The 19,095-nt window shown below is 32.9% G+C and overlaps 1 protein-coding gene across 1 annotated transcript in view; it reads left to right on the plus strand.

Annotated features, from left to right (window-relative positions):
• Positions 1-19,095, plus strand: part of CNTLN (centlein) — a 375,432-nt gene that overhangs the window by 196,128 nt on the left and 160,209 nt on the right. Inside the window, exons 9-12 of the mRNA XM_024126731.3 lie at positions 2,710-2,874; positions 4,680-4,805; positions 11,142-11,263; positions 12,623-12,742. Of these exons, the coding sequence (XP_023982499.1) occupies positions 2,710-2,874; positions 4,680-4,805; positions 11,142-11,263; positions 12,623-12,742 (533 nt within the window). The remainder of the gene's footprint in view (positions 1-2,709; positions 2,875-4,679; positions 4,806-11,141; positions 11,264-12,622; positions 12,743-19,095) is intronic.

The raw sequence follows: 19,095 nt of genomic DNA on the forward strand, positions 1-19,095 counted from the left end.
TTCATTGATATTTCCCCTATCTGTACTGAAATTTTTATACTGAACTTTTTTATCCCTTTTATTTGCAGAAAAAATTACATTTTAAAAACTATTTAGTGACATGTTCATTGTAAAAAAATTAAGGAAATTCAGATATGTATGAAGAAAATTCACATATAATACCTCCATTCAGAAATAATGCTGTAAATTCAGGGTTTGGTGAAATTTATGCCTATACAGTATGCTGTATTCTTCTGTAACCTGTGCCTTCCTCACTTAACAGTTTATCATGGATATCTTTCTGTATCAACCCTCAGCATGATTAGAACAAAGTCCAAAGCTTGGTACATTATTATGTTCTTTGATTCATATTTCAAAATTTCCCTAGGAAATTTGTAGCAGTTTATACTCCCACCACCATGTTCTCAAGATACAAGAGTCATAGACTGAGTCTGGCCAATATTTTAAAATTAGATTTCTCTTAGAAATTTGAATTCCTCCATTCTTTTGAAAAATCAATAGATCTGGCAGTAGTGGGCCACATTCCTCTGTGAAAACAACTGGCTGGAGCTGAATAGCTACTACCACAAATACCCTCCTTATTCCCTCAAAATGAGGGTGACTGCGATTTGATGTTTAATTTTACTTATACTTTTAAAAGTGGTTATATTAAGAGAAATGTGAAATACTTCATATGCATGTATCTCTAGCAAAAGTGATAAAAGACGAGAGAGAAAGAGAGAGAGAAAGAAGACTCCATTTTTGAAAAACTGGGAGTGTGCATAAGTTTCCTTGTGGAAGTAAAGTATATATGTATATGTTCAATATGTATACAAAGTGTCTCTGTCGAATGAATTTTAAAGCTATAATTTAAACATAACTCATTTTTCTTACTTATTTACATTATGGCTCCTATGTGAGCTGGAGTTAATCACTACTTTAATAGTATTTTAATTTTGAAGTTCTGTTATTTTTTACTGACGAATTTTAAAGGAATTCTGCCTAAATAAGAAATCTTTTATTATTATAGTAGCAATGTCCACTGTTGGAGGCTTTTTAATATCCTCATAAATATTTTAATGATTTAGAATTGCAGCTTCTTGACCAGATATTCATGTTTTTATATTCTTATCTGTTGCATTATAACCCAATGATGACTTGGAAAACTCATTTATTAAAGAGCAGAGGATTGCTTATTGGATATACCAGTAAGCTAAAATTATGTTTTTCCTGTTTTTTTCTAAAGTTTTGTTAGATTTTGAATAATTTATTTAAAATTTCTTTGGTAAATGATGTGATATTAATATATTCTTTGTAATTTTATTTATCAAAACCAGAACAAGAATAGGTAGCCTTTGTAAATTGTTCAGATTGGCAGCCCAAAGGAAAAATTTATAAGCATCATAAATGTGTTTACAAAAGAGGAGGAAAGAATAAATAAAAGCCATACAGTGGTTAAAGGAGGAGAAAAGAATAGGTCAAACTCCTTTAGAGTTTGGAAGAAAAGTGCTTAAGGTATTTTAATTTGATGTTCAATGCAAGCTAATAGAGTCAGTATTTAATATTGTAAGTGTGGTAACAGTACAATATAAACATTCTGAGGAAAATATTTAGTGTTGTGATAGAATAAAGATTGGGAAACAAATCAGGTGACTTATATATGAGGAAAGTGTAATAGTATGATGATAGTGTACTGTAATAGTATGATGATAGTATAATGAGATGATCCTTCTCTTTATAAAAATTGCAGGTTAGAATTCGTAAAAATTTGCCTATCCCCTAAAAAAAGAAAAAAGTAGTCAAAACCAGGAAAAGGTAATATTTCTCATTGTTAGTTCAGAAAAGTTAAACATACATATTTTTCTTATAATCCTTAGGAATATCATTTAGGAAGGATGGGGCTCTCCACATTTTAAGTGAAACTATTTTCAGGGCTACTGGATCCATGTTTATAGTATTAGAATTATAATATCTGACTTTTCTTTCCTGGAAATCAACAAAAACTTGGTTTCACTATGATCTAGTGTTTTTGTTTTTTGTAAATGGAGTGGTTAATTTGAAATAGTGTATATGCATGGATTTTAATGGTCTCAAGTATATTCAGTTAAGATGGTGGTACAATTTTGTTGAATGCTAGTTTTCATGAATAGGTTTCTTATAAACTTAATTTTCCTGTGATTTCTGTTATTAAAATGTGGTGCTTACCATTAACAGTTTATCTGGCATGGGAATAAATTTCAAAGGAGAATACTGTGAACTCTGCTGACTTTAAAAAGTATCAGAGTTCTTTGAGTTATTACTAAATTATAATACATTAAAAGCTAATTAGACCTATAGTGCTGTTGGTTTCCTTTTCTCAGGTTTATATTCAGTGGTATTGCATTGAGCATTTACTGAAGAAATACCTATGTGTATAATCATTAATTTGAAACAATTTTATAGATGAGTTGTGTATATCATGCACAACTTTAAATTTTTTTCCTGAAAAGCTGTATGACAGTATTACTTATGAAAATATTTACACAGACTCTTGGTTATTTTATTGAAAATGCCATTCTATAAGGATGATAGAAGCTTAGCTAATGCAGGTTTACAGTTGATTTTTGAAATGAAATGTTCTTTCTTGGAATACTTATGATTTATATAATGTAGTAACATATATAAATATTTGCATGAATGTGTAAATAATGTAAGATACAAACATACTTTTTAAAATTGATTTCTCAACAGCCACCTTTATCGAGCTTAGAAACCTTAATGGTCTCACAGAAGTCTGAAATTGAGTATTTACAGGAGAAACTGAAAATAGCAAATGAAAAACTATCAGAGAACAGATCTACCAACAAGGGTTCTTCAGAGAAGAGCATCTTGACAAGTACTGAAAGGAAACATAAGGTAGGGACATTTGTCATTTTGTGAATTTGTCAGGATGAGGCTGGCAAGGCAAGTGATGAAGTTAAAAAACAAACAGCAGCATTTACTTCTCTGCTTATATTTCTGGAAGCTTTTAAAAAATATTCTGTGTCAAATGTTTTATAAAATCATGGTTGGGAGTAGCAAGTTTTCCCTTTTTGAACTGAATAATATGTTCCTTATTTAATTAATTAAGTATATTAGTAATGATATACCTCTTTTGCAGTAAATTAACATTCTTATATTAAAAAGTTTTGATAAGTATCCCTCATCTATCTAATCTATAGATAAATTAAGTAGAAATTTTAATGTGGTATTAGTCCTTAATTCAATTTCTAATTTTAATTGGAAGAAAAATATATCTTAATGTTTCTATTTCATTCAGATGTGATATTTAAAATACTGCCCATGTGGAATATAAACTATAAAATGGAATTTAACATTAATATGTGCAGTTACATATTTTCAGATTTAAAGGTGTAACAGTGGAGAATAATAAGCAAATTTTTTGTGGCATGATTTTATTTATTAATGTCTCAGCTTTTCCTTTTTGTAGTAGTTATTGCATATTCTTATTATATTGCAAAAGATTCTATGAACATTAATATAAACATTTCAGAATATCACATTGTAAATATATTATTTCTATATAAATTGAATTAAGCTTTTCCTAAAAGTAAGGAGTTTTAGAGGTATATTTCTCACCCTTGTTACTTCAGCAGTAGAAAATATTTTTAAAAGTAGAAGATCATGTTTTCAAGATAATTGTTTCTCATTCTTTTCATTTTTTCCTATGAGTAGGACAAATGTCTTAATAAAGGAAGTATTTAAAATGAGACCTATGTTTCTGTGGCATTCTTATTTACTCTCTTTAATATTATTAGTAATTTTCAGAAGAACTAGCTTTATTTATGTATGTATGTATGTATTTAAGCATAACTGCATTATATGTTTCTTGCCATTTTGGAGTAGTTTCACAGCACTGAGCTTTATTTAAATGAAAGAAAATACTCCTAAAATTGAGAGACCTTATAGGCCTAATTTGGTTGTGTGCTGTATTGTTGAGCTTTAAAAGTGTACTGCTTTGATGTTTCATTGCTTTTAACAAAAGTCAAGAAAATGAGAGTGATATTTTGAAAGAATTTTCTTTCTTTTTCATAAGGACATGCAGTAAGTATGAACAATATGTTGCCCAGCTTAATAGTTGCTTTCACATATTCCTTCTCCAGATTGGTATATGAAGCTGTACATAATATAAACACACATTCTTGTCTCTAGTTAGCCACATTATAGTTAATGACCATATGGTCATTATGATATAAGATCTACTGTCTGTTGTATTTATATTCCTCAAGCATATTGTTCCTTCAACTTCACAGTGTGTTAAACTATTTCAAAGGGAAAAAAATCCTTTCCCTCTTGTTTCTGGTTGTCCTATCAAGTGTAACCTTGGACCCTTATAGAGCAATTAGACCAGCCTCTATCCCCTCCTTTGTAATGAGGTTTCTTGCATTTCTGAGCCTATAACCCTTTAGTCTTCCCTAATGGGACATCATTATTCTGAAAGAAACAATGTAAATGTAAATGAATATTCTCATTAATGAGTCACAGAGAAACCTTTAGCGGTAGCACTGTGGTAATTCTGCTTGTTATTTCTCTGGTATTCCATGCAAGATTTTTTTTATAATTCATTATTAGTATTCAGAATTACTTGTTCTTTAATTTTGCATGTCTTTCATAATCCAGTGTTCCAACTAGTTCAACCATGTCCTTGTTTTATTCTCGAGGAACCACCTGTGAAACGCTCAAGGTCTTTGTCCCCAAAGAGCTCTTTCTTAGACTCAGAGGAGCTAAAGAAGCTGAGAAATGCTGAAAGAAAGATTGAAAACTTAGAGAAGGCACTACAGCTAAAGGTGAACATTAAATCCTTTCTTTAGTAATAACCTTGCATAGGTAAGGATATACCAAAGTAAACATTCATTTCACAAATTACTGCTTATCATTTATCTTTCCTGAATTTAATTACTTTTTAAAAAATGTGTAAATTGGTTAGTCTGGTTCTTAAGATTTCTGAGGATCGTAAAGTAATAAAAAATTTTTGCTACTTTAAAAACTAAATGTTTATTCACTACTTTAAAATTTTTAGGGAATATTTTGACTCTGTATTGGGAATAAATTTCTTATAGTTTCTCAGAGACCAAAAAATACAACTAGAGCAAATGGAAAGAGAAATTTCCTGTGGTTCTTTATATATGATAAACATACACAAAGAAACGTGAGTTAACAACTATGGTAACCTAGTTCAGGCCACTTAAAATTGTCCTTTACAGAAAAATTATATTGTCAAAGTGGCAAATAAATATGTATTATTTTTTCCATTTCAACTGAATTTGTCTCAGAATGTGCGACATTTGAATCTGTGTTCTTCCAATCTTTAAGAAGCATATGCATTTATTGTTCTCTCTTTAAGAGATTATACTTTCCAACTCGTACTTTGTGAATTATCTTTCTCAGAAGTTGGTTGTGTGTATTGAACCAATTTTATGTGACTATATTGAGGGCTTTAATTTTTTCCGTGAATTTAATATGGCTAAATTTGTCATTCTTCATTCACAACTACTGGAAGGCCAACACTATTTGAGATTTAGCCATTTAACTGAATTTCAAATAGTTTTTTTTTTTTTTTTTTTTTTTTTTTGTGGTATGCGGGCCTCCCTCTGTTGTGGCCTCTCCCGTTGCGGAGCACAGGCTCCGGACGCGCAGGCTCAGCGGCCATGGCTCACGGGCCCAGCCGCTCCGCCGCATGTGGGATCCTCCCAGACCGGGGCGCGAACCCGATTCCCCTGCATCGGCAGGCGGACGTGCAACCACTGCGCCACCAGGGAAGCCCTCAAATAGTTTTATAATATTCTGTGACAAGCCCAATTTACAGATGATTAGAATCCAAATATTTAAAACTTAGATTCTTTGTCATATAGATTATTCTTAGGAGGAAAATGTTTTGTACTCTAGAGCAAAATATAGTTTAGAGATATAGTTAACCATAAGCTACAATTAGAAGTTTTTTCCTGCCTTTTCACTAAACATTGTTTTAATTTGTATTTATTCAGATTTAAACTATTAGTTCTAAACAAAGGAAAATTATCACCTATTGTTTCTCCCAAAAATAAAATGATCAGATGACCTCAGCTTGCTAACATTTAGCCTACTTGAAATTTATACACCTGTAGTTATTTGCTCACTCATTTGTTTACTCATTTGTAACTTATTGGCTAATGCAATTAGCCAAGCATTGTGCTAGTCACTTGTATAACAGGAGAAAAAAAATGATGCTGAGTGAGTAGTTAGAATCTAGTGCATTGGTGTGAACGTGGAGGTACAAACAGGATATTATGGGCATGTTTAGGATACCATCATCCTTCTTTTGCATAATTCTTGAAATTTACATACCAAGGCTTCTACTTCTGTCCTCTATTATTCTGGGTTCTCTGGAGAAATAGAAACAATAAGATATAATCCTTTAGTCTTCCCTAATGAGATATCATTATTCTGAAATACATATATATGTGTGTGTGTGTGTGTGTGTGTGTGTGTGTGTGTGTGTGTAGAGAGAGAGAGAGAGAGAGAGAGAGAGAGCAAGAGAGAGAGAGAGAGATTGATTGATTTACTCTAAGGAGAATTGGCTTATATGATCACATGATTATGGAGTCTGAGATGTCCAAGATCTGTAGTCATCAAGTTGGAGATCCAGGAGAACTAATGGTATAGTTCCAGTCTGAGTCCAAAGGCCTGAGAACCAGGAGAGCTAATGATGTAAGTTCCAGTCCCAGTCTGAGTCTGAAAGCAGGAGACCAGTGTCCCAGCTCAAAGACAGTCAGGCAGAAAGAATTCTTTCTTACTCAGCCTTTTATTCCGTTCAGGCCTTCAGTGGATTGGATGAAGCCCATCAGATTGGGGAGGGCAATCTGCTTTATTTAGTGTATTGATTCAAATGTTAATTTCATACAGAAACACCCTCACAGATACACCCAGGAACAGTGATTAACCAAATACCTGGGCAGTCAAATTAACATAAAAAATTAACCATCACATATCCCATTCAGTAGTAGAGCACCTCCACTCATTTGCCCCCAAAAGTCTGTGCGTCTTTTTTAGTTCGTTCCTTGTTTTTGGCAGGAAGGAGCAGAGCAATTCAGACATTTTTAGATCTATTCTCTTCCACCTCTTAAATTTCTTGTTTCAGAGAGTCTCAGAAACATTATACTAATTTATTTCCTCATTCCTTTTTTCTAACAACGGCTCTCTTGGATGAGGCCTCAAGTTTATTTTTAGTAAAATTATTTTTCACACAATTTCTTTTTCATTTATATTTTTTCTGTATTCTTTCAAGTTAATTGATGATAATTGTGAATTTCAAATGACTGTTTTCTTTCACAGATTTGCAAGATAAGGGAAAAAATGGGAGCAAATTTTTTTCTTTGCATTTTATCATTTGGGAGGAAAGGATTTCTTATTTTAAAGGAGCAAAATAGCTGAATGAAAAAGGCACTATAATCAAGAGCATTTAACAAAAGGAATGGGTAAATAAAACATGTATATATATATATATATATATATATATATATATATTTTTTTTTTTTTTTTTTTTTTTTTTTTTTTTTGTGGTATGCGGGCCTCCCTGTGCTGGCTCCGGACGCGCAGGCTCAGCGGCCATGGCTCACGGGCCCAGCCGCTCCGCGGCATGTGGGATCCTCCCAGACCGGGGCACGAACCCGGTTCCCCTGCATCGGCAGGCGGACGCGCAACCACTGCGCCACCAGGGAAGCCCCAAAACATGTATATTAAAGCAACTCCAAGGAGAGTAGTTGGGCCCAGGGCACTTTTTAATTTACAACCTGACTTTAGTAAATGTAACTCATATTTAGTGAAGACAGAAGACCTGTTTCTATCTTCTCGATTATTAGGCTATAGTATTAATGCTATTGCTATTACTCAAGCACATGTGAGTATAAGGTAAGATAGGAATTAGTGGTGTGTTTGTGTTAGTTTCCTAGGGCTGCTGTGACAAACTACCATAAACTGACTAGCTTTAAAAGAACAGAAATGTATTGTCTCAAAGCTCTGGATGCTAGAAAAGTCCAAAATCAAGGTGTCAACAGGGTTAGTTCCTTCTGAAGTCTGTGTGGGAAAATCTGTTCCATTCCTCTCTCCTAGCTACGGGTAGTCTCAGGTGTTCCCTGGCTTATAGATGGCCTTCTCCTTGTGTCTTCACATCACCTTCCCTCTCTTCAAGCCTCTCTCTGTGTCTAAATTTCTCCCTTTTATGAAGACCAATCATATTGGATTAGGACCCACCCTATCTCATTTTAACTTGTTTATCTCTATAAAGATCCCGTCTCCAAACAAAATCACATTCTGAGATAATGGGGTTAGCACTCCAACATATCTTTTCGGGAGAGATTCATTTCAACACATAACAGTGTCTTATGGTTTTTAAAATACATTGGGATCATGGAGCTCCTTTTGAAGACCATTCCCCACTAATATACGCTGAATTTTTGTCATGGTCTTTCCCATGTTGGTGTTTTTTGAATACTGCTCTGCAAGAAGCTAATGGGAACATGGCAGACAAAATGTTCCTTGCTTAAATATGTGAGCAGTGGATTAACGTTTTCTATTTTTGTGATCCTTTAACATACCAATGTGCATTGTGAATCTATAGGAAGGTAGAGATACATTATTTATCAGATTTACTTGATTATACCTATTAATATTTCCCAAAAGACTGTTGCTCCATGGAAGATACTGTTGGAAACACTAAACTAATACAAAAGACATCATGGCATGGTAGGTAGCTTTAGGGTCCCAAGTTGATCACCAAGGTGGATTGAAGGGAGGGAGGGAGGGACAAAGAAATTTCAGGAGCCTAGGGTACATATGTATATAAACTTTGATACATTGACATGCTGTTCATGCATATTATTCTAATACTTTATATTATAATAATATATAATACATTGACATGCTGTTCATGCATATCATTCTAATACTATATATTATAATAATATATAATTGTATAAACATTAACATATTGTCTTACTAAGCTCACTTCTATGGCTAGTTGTACCTGTTTTCAAGATGGGCAACCAATGTTGTAATTGTAGAGTCAATAGTAATAGAAGAGATGAAAGTTCTTATTATAAAAATCCCACCCAATTCCAAATCCTGAATTCATGGGTGTAGTGAATTATAAAATTTAATTTGGAAACCAGTGTATCAGAGCTTTATGAAATTCTTACTATCCTTGCGATTACTAGTGCCATGAATCTCTGCTTTACTAACTTTCATGCATTTGGCAACTTAATCCTTGTAGTACTTTTCTATGCCATTTAATAACATCAATATGTCCTTTGAATATAGTTTATATGTCTTTTATTTTTTAATGCTCTAATATTCATGAAGTTTATACATTCTGCTGAAATTAAACATCCATGGAATCCTTGGTATTCTATAAATGTTTTTTTCTTAACTTAAGAAACCTTGCTATCATACTCTGAAGATTGAGCCACTGTTTTATTAATAGTGTTCATGTTCTTAGTTTGCTTTATGCCTGTCAAGAAGCCTTTGAGCAAACTAGATGATTTGATCAAGAATCATTCCTATTCTTATCAACTCAGAAGTAGAATTACAAACATCATTGAGAAAAGTCAGTTGATACAACTTTACTATTTTCTAATATTTTAGTCATTGAGACTTGTTTGTACACAGAAGTTAGAGCCTCTAGTTTAGCTAGTTTAATTGCAAAATACATAGAAGTTACTCTGTAAATATTTTATTGAATGATCTAATAAATGGACCTAATTCCGTGACTGCCCATGAGATATTTTTGGCTTGCTGAGTCTAGAACGCAGGCTCAGTAGTTGTGGCGAATGGGCTTAGTTGCTCCGCGGCATGTGGGATCTTCCCGGACCAGGGATCGAACCCGTGTCTCCTGCATTGGCAGGCAGATTCGTAACCACTGTGTCACCAGCAAAGTCCATAAATAGCTTCATTTTGAAGATGGAGAAATTGAGACACGTTGAATTTAAGCAGCTACGTCAAGGTAAAATTTAGTAAATTTGAGCAGCAGGAGTTGAACTCTTATCAGCACTTAACACCCTGCATATGATAGGTTCTTAATATATGGTTCTCCAATTGAAACAAACAAAATTGAATTCTGTTTCTTGAATTTTTAACCATAGTATTAAACCATGCTACTTTTTAGCAAGTAATTATTGCAGTGGCTGTGATTTATATCTTCTAAAACTCTTTAGAATAACATTTATTCTAGTTTCCCCGTCAGTGATGCTGTTTTCATGCTTTTTCATCAAGCACTTCCATTTCCATATGGCATACATACCACTCGGTACACACAGGGCTCAAATACGTCCTAATAACTACTTAAGAGAATTATTGAAGTTATCCTACTAGATATATATTCAAAGTATAATGACAACATATAAATACTGTTGAGACAGGTAAAATTGCAGTAAAATAATGCAGACTTTATAAGGTATTAACTCACTGTTGGGATGAGAGACAGATAGTCAATGAAACAGTACATTTGGCTTCTAAATGATAAGGGCATCACTGTTAATACTTGGGAAGAGGACAGAGTAAAAAGCTCACTTTTGCTTTGAGCCTCTATTGGGCAAGCACAGTGCCAGGGGCTTTACCTGTATGTTAGTTTATTTAGTTTAGTTGTCATAATATAGATTTCTGTGTTCTTTTCCATATTCTATAGTAAAAGAAATTGAATTAATTTAAATAGTGTTCTTAGATTATGGTCTTACTATGATTAGTGTCCTTACACTAATTATATGTGCACTTATAACTAACAAAATAGTGACGCTTTATGTGTGGACAAGTCCTGGAAGAGAAAAAAATTAAATATGTAAGATTGGTTCATAAATACATGTATATATACTAATTATCAAAAGGGAAAGGAATGAAACTAATTTGATGCCAAAATTTTGAGATTATTTAAGTGATTTTTAAAAATGCCGTGAGTGCCTCAAATTTATCAAGCAAACCTGTTCTGTGACTTTAGGAATTCTTCTTTTTCTTCTGCTTAAATAAGTATTACAAATTAATTCATATTTACATACTATTTTCTTTCAAATTTCATACTTAGATTGGTAACCTTTTATTTGTAACGTTATACTAATACTTTCTTCAGACTTGTATACTTGCTTTTTTGTGTTCTACAGAGCCAAGAAAATGATGAGCTAAGAGATGCCCATGAAAAACACAAGGAAAGGCTACAGATGTTACAGACCAACTACAGAGCAGTAAAAGAGCAATTAAAACAGTGGGAAGAAGGCAGTGGCATGTGAGTTACATAGCTCATAAAGCCATTTCCCTAAATATTAAATGGAACGGGGTATAATCATATAGGTGCTTTAATGGCTTTTGTTTGATTTTAAAGAAATTATTTGGTAGTCAGATCTTTATTGAGGATTTTAAAATAGAGATATAATAAATGAAAATAGAAATATCTTAGCAATAACTATAGATTTTCCTATCATTTGCAGAAATCATTAGCATAGGTGATTATGAATTATTGTATATATTTTTAATATCTATATAGTAACTTAACAAAAGTATATAACAAAGCAAAAATAGTTCACATCCATATGATTGAAAAACTACTTTAAATAAATAAAATAGTGGTGTTACAATATATATAACTCAAAAAGTAAGTTTTATTTGAAAGACATGAGAAATAGGAAATTCACATATATAGTTAACTATCTTAAAACTACTTCAACCTAATATGCAATTTGAAAATCTTTACTATCCATCAGTTTGTTCTGCAGCTTATCTGAATGAATTGGCAGTCTCAGTTCAATTGCTCTGAACAGGTGTTCAGATCTTGGTTAGTCGTAAATGGCTCCCCTGTTAACAGTATCAACAGAGGGCAAAGGACTGAATGAGTACAGAAAATCTACTACCCTCTCATCTTTTGAGATGGATCCTTTAGGGCAATGTTGATGATACACATTGGTGTATCATATACAGAGAAATAGTTTCTAAATTAGCCAGTACTGCACTTTTACAAAAGAAGAATGAGTTTATGTACAGAAAATGAAAACGTAAATGGCGTTTGGCATGTTTTATAGGTAATTGTCACATCTAATTTTTCCTTTGAAGAACAGAAAGTGTTTCATATTGCTTTTCAGTAAAGCAATGATAAATCTATTTGTCCTGGATTTAGCCTCTGCTTACCTAACTTCTTAGTAGTCACTAGAAGTGTGAAGACTACTTGCTAACTTTAATCTGATATTCTGATATTCACTGATAACTGCTTGTTTTAAGATAGAGCACATAAACCACATTCAGATTGGTTGACAGCAAATTCTAGATGTGTTGATTGCTTATAGTCCTTTTTTGAAACTGACATTTCTGCAATGTATGTTTTATTACTAGTAGAATGAACGAGAGAAATAGACCTGAGAATATCACGTGTCTGCTTAAAAGTTTGCTTTCCATAGCAGCAGTTTAGCTTTTCAGGAAATCATGATCTAGGATTTTAATTTCTACATACTTAGGTTTTAGGAAATTCATTGCATAGTGAACTTGATTTAGAAATTTGGTCAATAGATATTTTCAAATTTTAGGGAATGTATAAATGAATTTTTATTACACTTTGAACATGTTAAGTAAGATAGCAATTTCATTTTAAAAATAGGATGGAAATCAGGAAAATAAAGAGAGCAGATCCCCAAAAACTTCGACAAGAAGATTCTGACGCTGTATGGAATGAACTGGCCTATTTCAAAAGGGAGAACCAGGAGCTAATGATTCAAAAGTGAGTTTCTTTTTTTAACAATGTCTACTTAGATAAACATTTGAGAGATATTCTTTGTGTCTGAAAGGTCATGAGAGAAATTCCTTATAAAACTTGGAAAATGAAATAATCTGGTTTGCCTGTAAAAGTGAGAAAAAAGATTAGCTTTTAAAAAATATATATGTATAATGCAATAACAAGTTGCACATTTGCTAGCTCTAGCTGAAACTGTATAATATGATCTAGGGATTGTGTTAATTAATGTGGCTCTCATCTGTTGGAGGTGTCGCTCTTCATTAGCCTGTATTTTAGACACTGCCGTGCTTCATTTTTGGAATGAGGTGGAGAGGGGATAACCTAGCCAGGCATCCTTGTTTGATCTCCTAGATACATACGCAGTGCAGAATGCCTGAGCTCTCTTGGTTCCCTGCCCTGTCCTGCTAATCCCAGCTGAGCTCATTATGGTGTAGTCTTGCTGCTACTCTTGGAGCTAGAGCTGTCCAAGCTAATTACTGGTAGCAGCAGAACTGCCTGTTAAAGGTCTGGTATGGATCTGCTAACATGGTCCTTGGCGGTGACCTGCAAAAGACACGAGGGAATTGCTTTCTTTCTTGCTGTGCACTGCCTGTCCTTTGGGCTTAATGCTGATCCCTCCACATAGGTCTTTTAGCTGCCCTAAGTATAAAACTTGATGAAGGATACTCATATTTTAGAAAACATACAGTTTGCTTCCTTGATCTTATAATTCACAAGCTATTATATTCAGCTTGGCAAAGAAAGGACACTTTTTTTAAAAAAAAAAAACAAAAAGGAGTTAGACCAACACAATTAGCCTTTTGCTACTTAACTATTTCTTCATTTAGAGTTAAATTTTTTACACTCAGACCATGTAATTTTTTTGAAGCCTGGATGTCTTTTAGATTACTAGAATTTAGTATCATGTGGCATAATGTAATTAAATATTATTGAATTTTCATAGCTGTAAATTAGAATCTTATTTGACATACTATATAATAACACATGTAGCTTTAGATTGCCACCTTTTCCAAGCAATGATAAACTTTTGAAGAAATGATCATATCAGTATACATTTAAATGTATACTTCCAATTACCTCAAAGTATACTACGTTCTATTAGTATTAAATGTTTGATGCTGATAATAAAGTTTCTTATCTTGAAAATTTTTGTAGATTTTGTAGATTAGTCCCAGATATATTCCCTGATAATTTTTGATAGCTTTGTTGAGATATAATTCACAAGCCATGTAATTCACCATATAAAGTGAACAAGTCGGTGGTTTTTATAATATTCATCACAATAAATTTTAGAACAATTTCATTACCTACTCCCCCAAAAAAGCCCCACACAGTTTACCTGTTATCTCCATTAATTCTTCCACTGCTCTCCACCCCTTAGCTAACCACTAATCTGCTTTCTGTGGGTATAGATTTACCTATTCTGGACGTTTCATATAAATGGAGTCATATAATATGTGGTTCTTTGTGACTAGCTTCTTTCACTTAACATAATATTTTCATAGGGTTTATCTGTGGTGTACCATGTATTTGTACTTTCTCTGATAATTTTTAGTGATCTTTTTGTCTCCAAATAAAAAGTTAATTTTGGACAAAATAGGTGAGAAACCTAATTAACTAGTTGCAAGATCTAATCTATTCGAAAAAAATTCAAGCGGAGGTTAGATGTAAGTGGTATTTATTTGAGGTTTATTTTTCTCATTAATGAAATGGAACTAAAGAAAAAATAATAAAGCCTTTTTAAGGAAGTTCGGGAACTGTTAGAACCCTGGTCTGTTCACCCAGCAGTATGCGTATGTTACAAGTAGCTCTGTAAATTAGATACTAAGAGTCATTAAAAGTGTGGATTTTTTCCCCCTGAAGTTCATTTAAATTTATTAATGTGATAGCCATTTGCAAAATATTTATTTTTCAGATCAGTTTCAATTTATTAAATAATAGTGAAGTTTGAGGTGATAACCTTGAAGAGTGCTAAATAATTGATATAAACTTTAAGTCATATAATAATGTTTTTGGGGGTGGGTTATTTTGTGAAACATGTATTCAGTTAAGAAATGTGTTTGAGTTACTGCTGTGTGACAGGCATTCTGCTGGGTGAATGAAATGAGAACATCAGACAAACTTCCTACTCTCAGGGAGTTTTCTTGGGAATGTTCTAATGAAATATAATGTTAAAAATTAAACTAGAAATATCATGATGAAACAATAAGAAAGGAAACATGGAAGCATGTCTTTTTATTCATTGAAGTTTGTTTACTGATGACAGAATTTTTTTGTTTTTTTTTAAAATTTATATATAGTACATTTTAGCATAAAGTTTTTTGAGTTGTAGCACATATAGTGTTATAGATACATATATCTATAACATGCACAATAGATTCAAGTAACTATTACCACAATCAGGATACAAACTAGTTCCATCATCTCAAAAAATTTCCTTGTCCTACCCGCTTGTAGTCACATCCTCCCACCATCCTTAACACCTGGAAACCACTGATTTGTTCTTCCTCCCTATAGCTCTGCCTTTTTTCAGAATGTTATATGCATGGAATCATATAAGCTGTTACTTTTTGAGACTGGCTTCTTTCACTCGGCATAATGCCTTTGAGATTCATTCATGTCGGTTCGTCCAGTTCGTTCCTTTTTCTGCTAGATGGTATTCCATTGTATAGATGTACCACAGTTTGTTTTTCTGTCTCCTGAAGAATTTTTGGGTCTTTTCTAGTTTTTTGCAACTATGTATAGTATTTTGGTATACATAGATTTTTGATTTCTTTTTTTTTTTGGCTGAGCTGCACGTCCCAGGGGATCCTAGTTCCCCGACCAGGGATTGAACCCGCGGCCCCTGTGTTAGAAGCAGGGAGTCTTAACCACTGGACCGCCAGGGACGTCCTATACATAGATTTTTGTGTGAACATAAGTTTTTAATTTTTTAACGTAGATACCCAGGAGTAGAACTGCTGTGTGTATGGTCAACATATGTATAACTCTGTAAGAAACTGTCAAACTGTTTTCCAGAGTGGCTATACCATTCTTATTCCTAGCAGGAATTCATATGAGCCAGTTGCTCCACATTCTTGTCAGCACTTGGTGTTGCCATTTTTTTTAAGACCATCCCCATAAGTGTGTATTGGTATTCCATTGTAATATTAATTTGCATTTCCCTAATGGCTAATGGTAATGATCTTTTCATGTGCTTATTTGCTGTCTTTATATCTTCTTTTATGAGTGTCTCTTCAACTCTTTAGCTCATTTTTAAAAGATTGATTGGTTATTAAACTAAACAATACTTGTTCTTTATATATTCTGTATGCAAGAACTTAATCAAATACATGATATGAAAATATTTTCTCCCAGTCTTTAGATTGCCTTTTCATTCCCTGAACAATGTCTTTTGCATGACAAAAATTTTAATTTTGATAAAGTCCAACTTACCAATTTTTTTCTTATATGGATTATGGCTTTGATGTCATATCTAATAACTATTTTTCTGACCTGATGTCACAAGTATTTAGTCTATGTTTTCTTCTAAAGAGTTTTATATTTAGCTCTATGATCCATTTTTTAGCTAATTTTTGTGTAAGGTGTGGGTTATAGGTTAAAGTTCATTTTTTACAAAGATATATGCCGAATTGTATCAACATCATTTTTGAAAAGACTATTCCTTCTCCAATAAATTGCCTTTGTAACTGACAAATATCAGCTGACTATATTTCTGCAGGTCTATTTCAGGACTCTTTATTTTATTCCATTAATATGAATTCCTAAACTTTTGTGAACCCCATACTGTCTTGATTTCTGTAGCTCTCTAATAAGTCTTGAACTCAGTGTGAGTCAAATAGCTTTATTGTTTTTCAAATTGTTTTGGCTTTTCTCATTGCTTTGCTTTTCCTTAAAAGTTTTACCTATAAAAATAGGTTTAAAAATAGCTATAACTACCAATTTTGTGGGAATTTTGACTGGAATTGTGCTAAATCTATAGATTAATTTGACGAGAATTGACATATTAACCATGTTGAGTCCTGTATTCTATGAATACTTAATTTGTTGAGATTTTCTTTTATCAGTGTTTTGTAGTTTTAGCATGCAGATTCTGTATGTCTAATACTGTTGTTAGATTTGTACAAAAGTATTTAATTTTTGGAGCTATTATAAATGATATTATAAACTTTAGTTTTGGTTTCTACTTGTACATTGCTAGTGTATAGAAATAATTTACATTTTTACATGCTGACACTATATCTTGCATTATTGATATGTTACAGCTAAGTTTACTATGTTATTATTTATATTTTCTGTTTCCTCTGTTTTTCTTGTCCTCCCTTCCTATGTGTTACTTGAACATTTTTTTAGAATTGGTTTTTATTTATCTATAAGGTTTTGGAGTATGTCTCTTTGAATAAGTTTTTTTTTTTTTTTTTTAGTGTTTGCTCTCAGTATTTTACACACATAACTTATTATAGTTTATTGGTGTCAACATTTTACCACTTCAGGAATGTAGCAACCTTACTTCTATCTGTGTGCTTTTACCCTCCCTTTATAATATGTTGTCTTAACTCTTGTCTCTAAATACATAGAGAAACCTATTAGTTGATGTTGCAATTTTTGCTTCAGCTGTCAAATATTATTTTAAAACTTCAAAAGAAGGGTAGCCTATTATATATTTTTTCTTTTCCCAAGTTTTCTTCTTTTATCATTTTCTTTCTGTTTGAAGAGCTTCTCTTTAGACCTTCTTTTAAGGTAGGCAACAAATTCTCTAAGTTTTCCTTTATCTAAAATGTTTTCACTTCACTTTCATTCGTAAAGGATATTTTAACTGGATAGAGAATTCTAGGTTGGCAGTTTTTTTCTTTGGCACTTGAAGGATATACCACTTATTTCTGGCCTCCGTGGTTTCTGATGATAAATACACTGTTATTTGAATCATTGCTCCCTTAAAAGTAATACGTCATTCTCTCTAACTGCTTTCAAAAATTTTTCCTTTGTCTTTACTTTTTAAAAGTTTGATTATGACATGTCTTGGCATGAATTTCTTTGGGTTTACTCTTCTGGGAATTCTCTAAGTTCCTTGAATCTCTAGGTATGTGCCTTTTGTCAAATTTGGGAAATTTTGGTCATTATTTTTTCAAATACTTCTTTCAGCCCCACATTCTATTTCTTCTACTCTGGGACTCAACTGACATAAATGTTAGATCTTTTAGTATTGTCCTACAGGTCCCTGAGGCTTTGTTCATTTTATTTTTCAGACTATTTTATCTCTGTTGTTCAAATTGGGTAATTTTTATTGTTCTGTCTTCAAGTTTGCTGATTCTTTCCTCTGTTGTCTATCATGTCTGCTATTTAGCCCATGCCGTGAAGTTTTTTTGTTTTGTTTTGTTTTTTGGTTATTGTGATTCTTAATTCTAAAATTTCCACTTGCTTCTTCTTTATATCTCTTATTTATTTGCTGAGACTTTCTGTTTTTTTCAAGATCATTCATAACCGTTCACTGGAGCATTTTAATCATGGCTACTCTAAAATCCTTATCAAGTAATTCTGACTTATGTGGTTATCTTGGTGGTATCATTTCTTAGTTATGGTTTCTCAGTCAAGTTGAGATTTTCTTTGTTCTTGGTATGATAAGTGATTTTCAATAGTCTCTTGGACATTGGAGTATTATGTTTTGAGACTCTGGATCTCATTTAAATCTTTTACTTAGCAGACCTCTGTTGGCATCATGCCTGAGGGAGAGGGTCACATTGTTACTGCCTGGAAGGGGTAGGAGTCTTAGCTCCTAACTTGACCCCTGCTGACATTACATTGAAGGGGATGTGAAGGAGTGTCTTATTACCACTTGATGGGCATGGGAGTCCAGGCTTCTCACTTGGCCTTCAGTGTTAGAGAGAGCAAGGCTTTTTTTTGTTTTTCTTCCTCTAATGGTAAATGGCTAGAGTAGGGGTGGTTATTGTCAATAAAATTTCTGTCCTGTTATTCTGTCCCTTTCCTGGTTCTTTGGCTTGAGAGAGCAGACTTTCCTTGAGACATTTTGTTTGTGTCTGTTGGCATTTCTGGGTCATGAGTTTCTCCAGTACTTAGTTTCAGATATTTATGAGCAAAGAAGAAAGCCAGGGAACTTATCACTGTGAGTTGTTCTTCTAGTGCTGTTCCTCTACTCCTAAGGTTCCTATCCTATTCTTCTTTTCTTTGCCTTTCAGGGTCTTCTTGTATTTGTTTTATGTACAGATCTTCCTCAGCTATTGATGACGTTCTGTCCCAATAAACCCATAATACGTTTAAAATATCATAAGTTAAAAATATATTTAATATACCTAACCTACCTGACATCATATCTTAGCCTA

The sequence above is a fragment of the Physeter macrocephalus genome, chromosome 9, assembly GCF_002837175.3.
Source record: "Physeter macrocephalus isolate SW-GA chromosome 9, ASM283717v5, whole genome shotgun sequence".
Lineage (NCBI taxonomy): Eukaryota > Metazoa > Chordata > Mammalia > Artiodactyla > Physeteridae > Physeter > Physeter macrocephalus.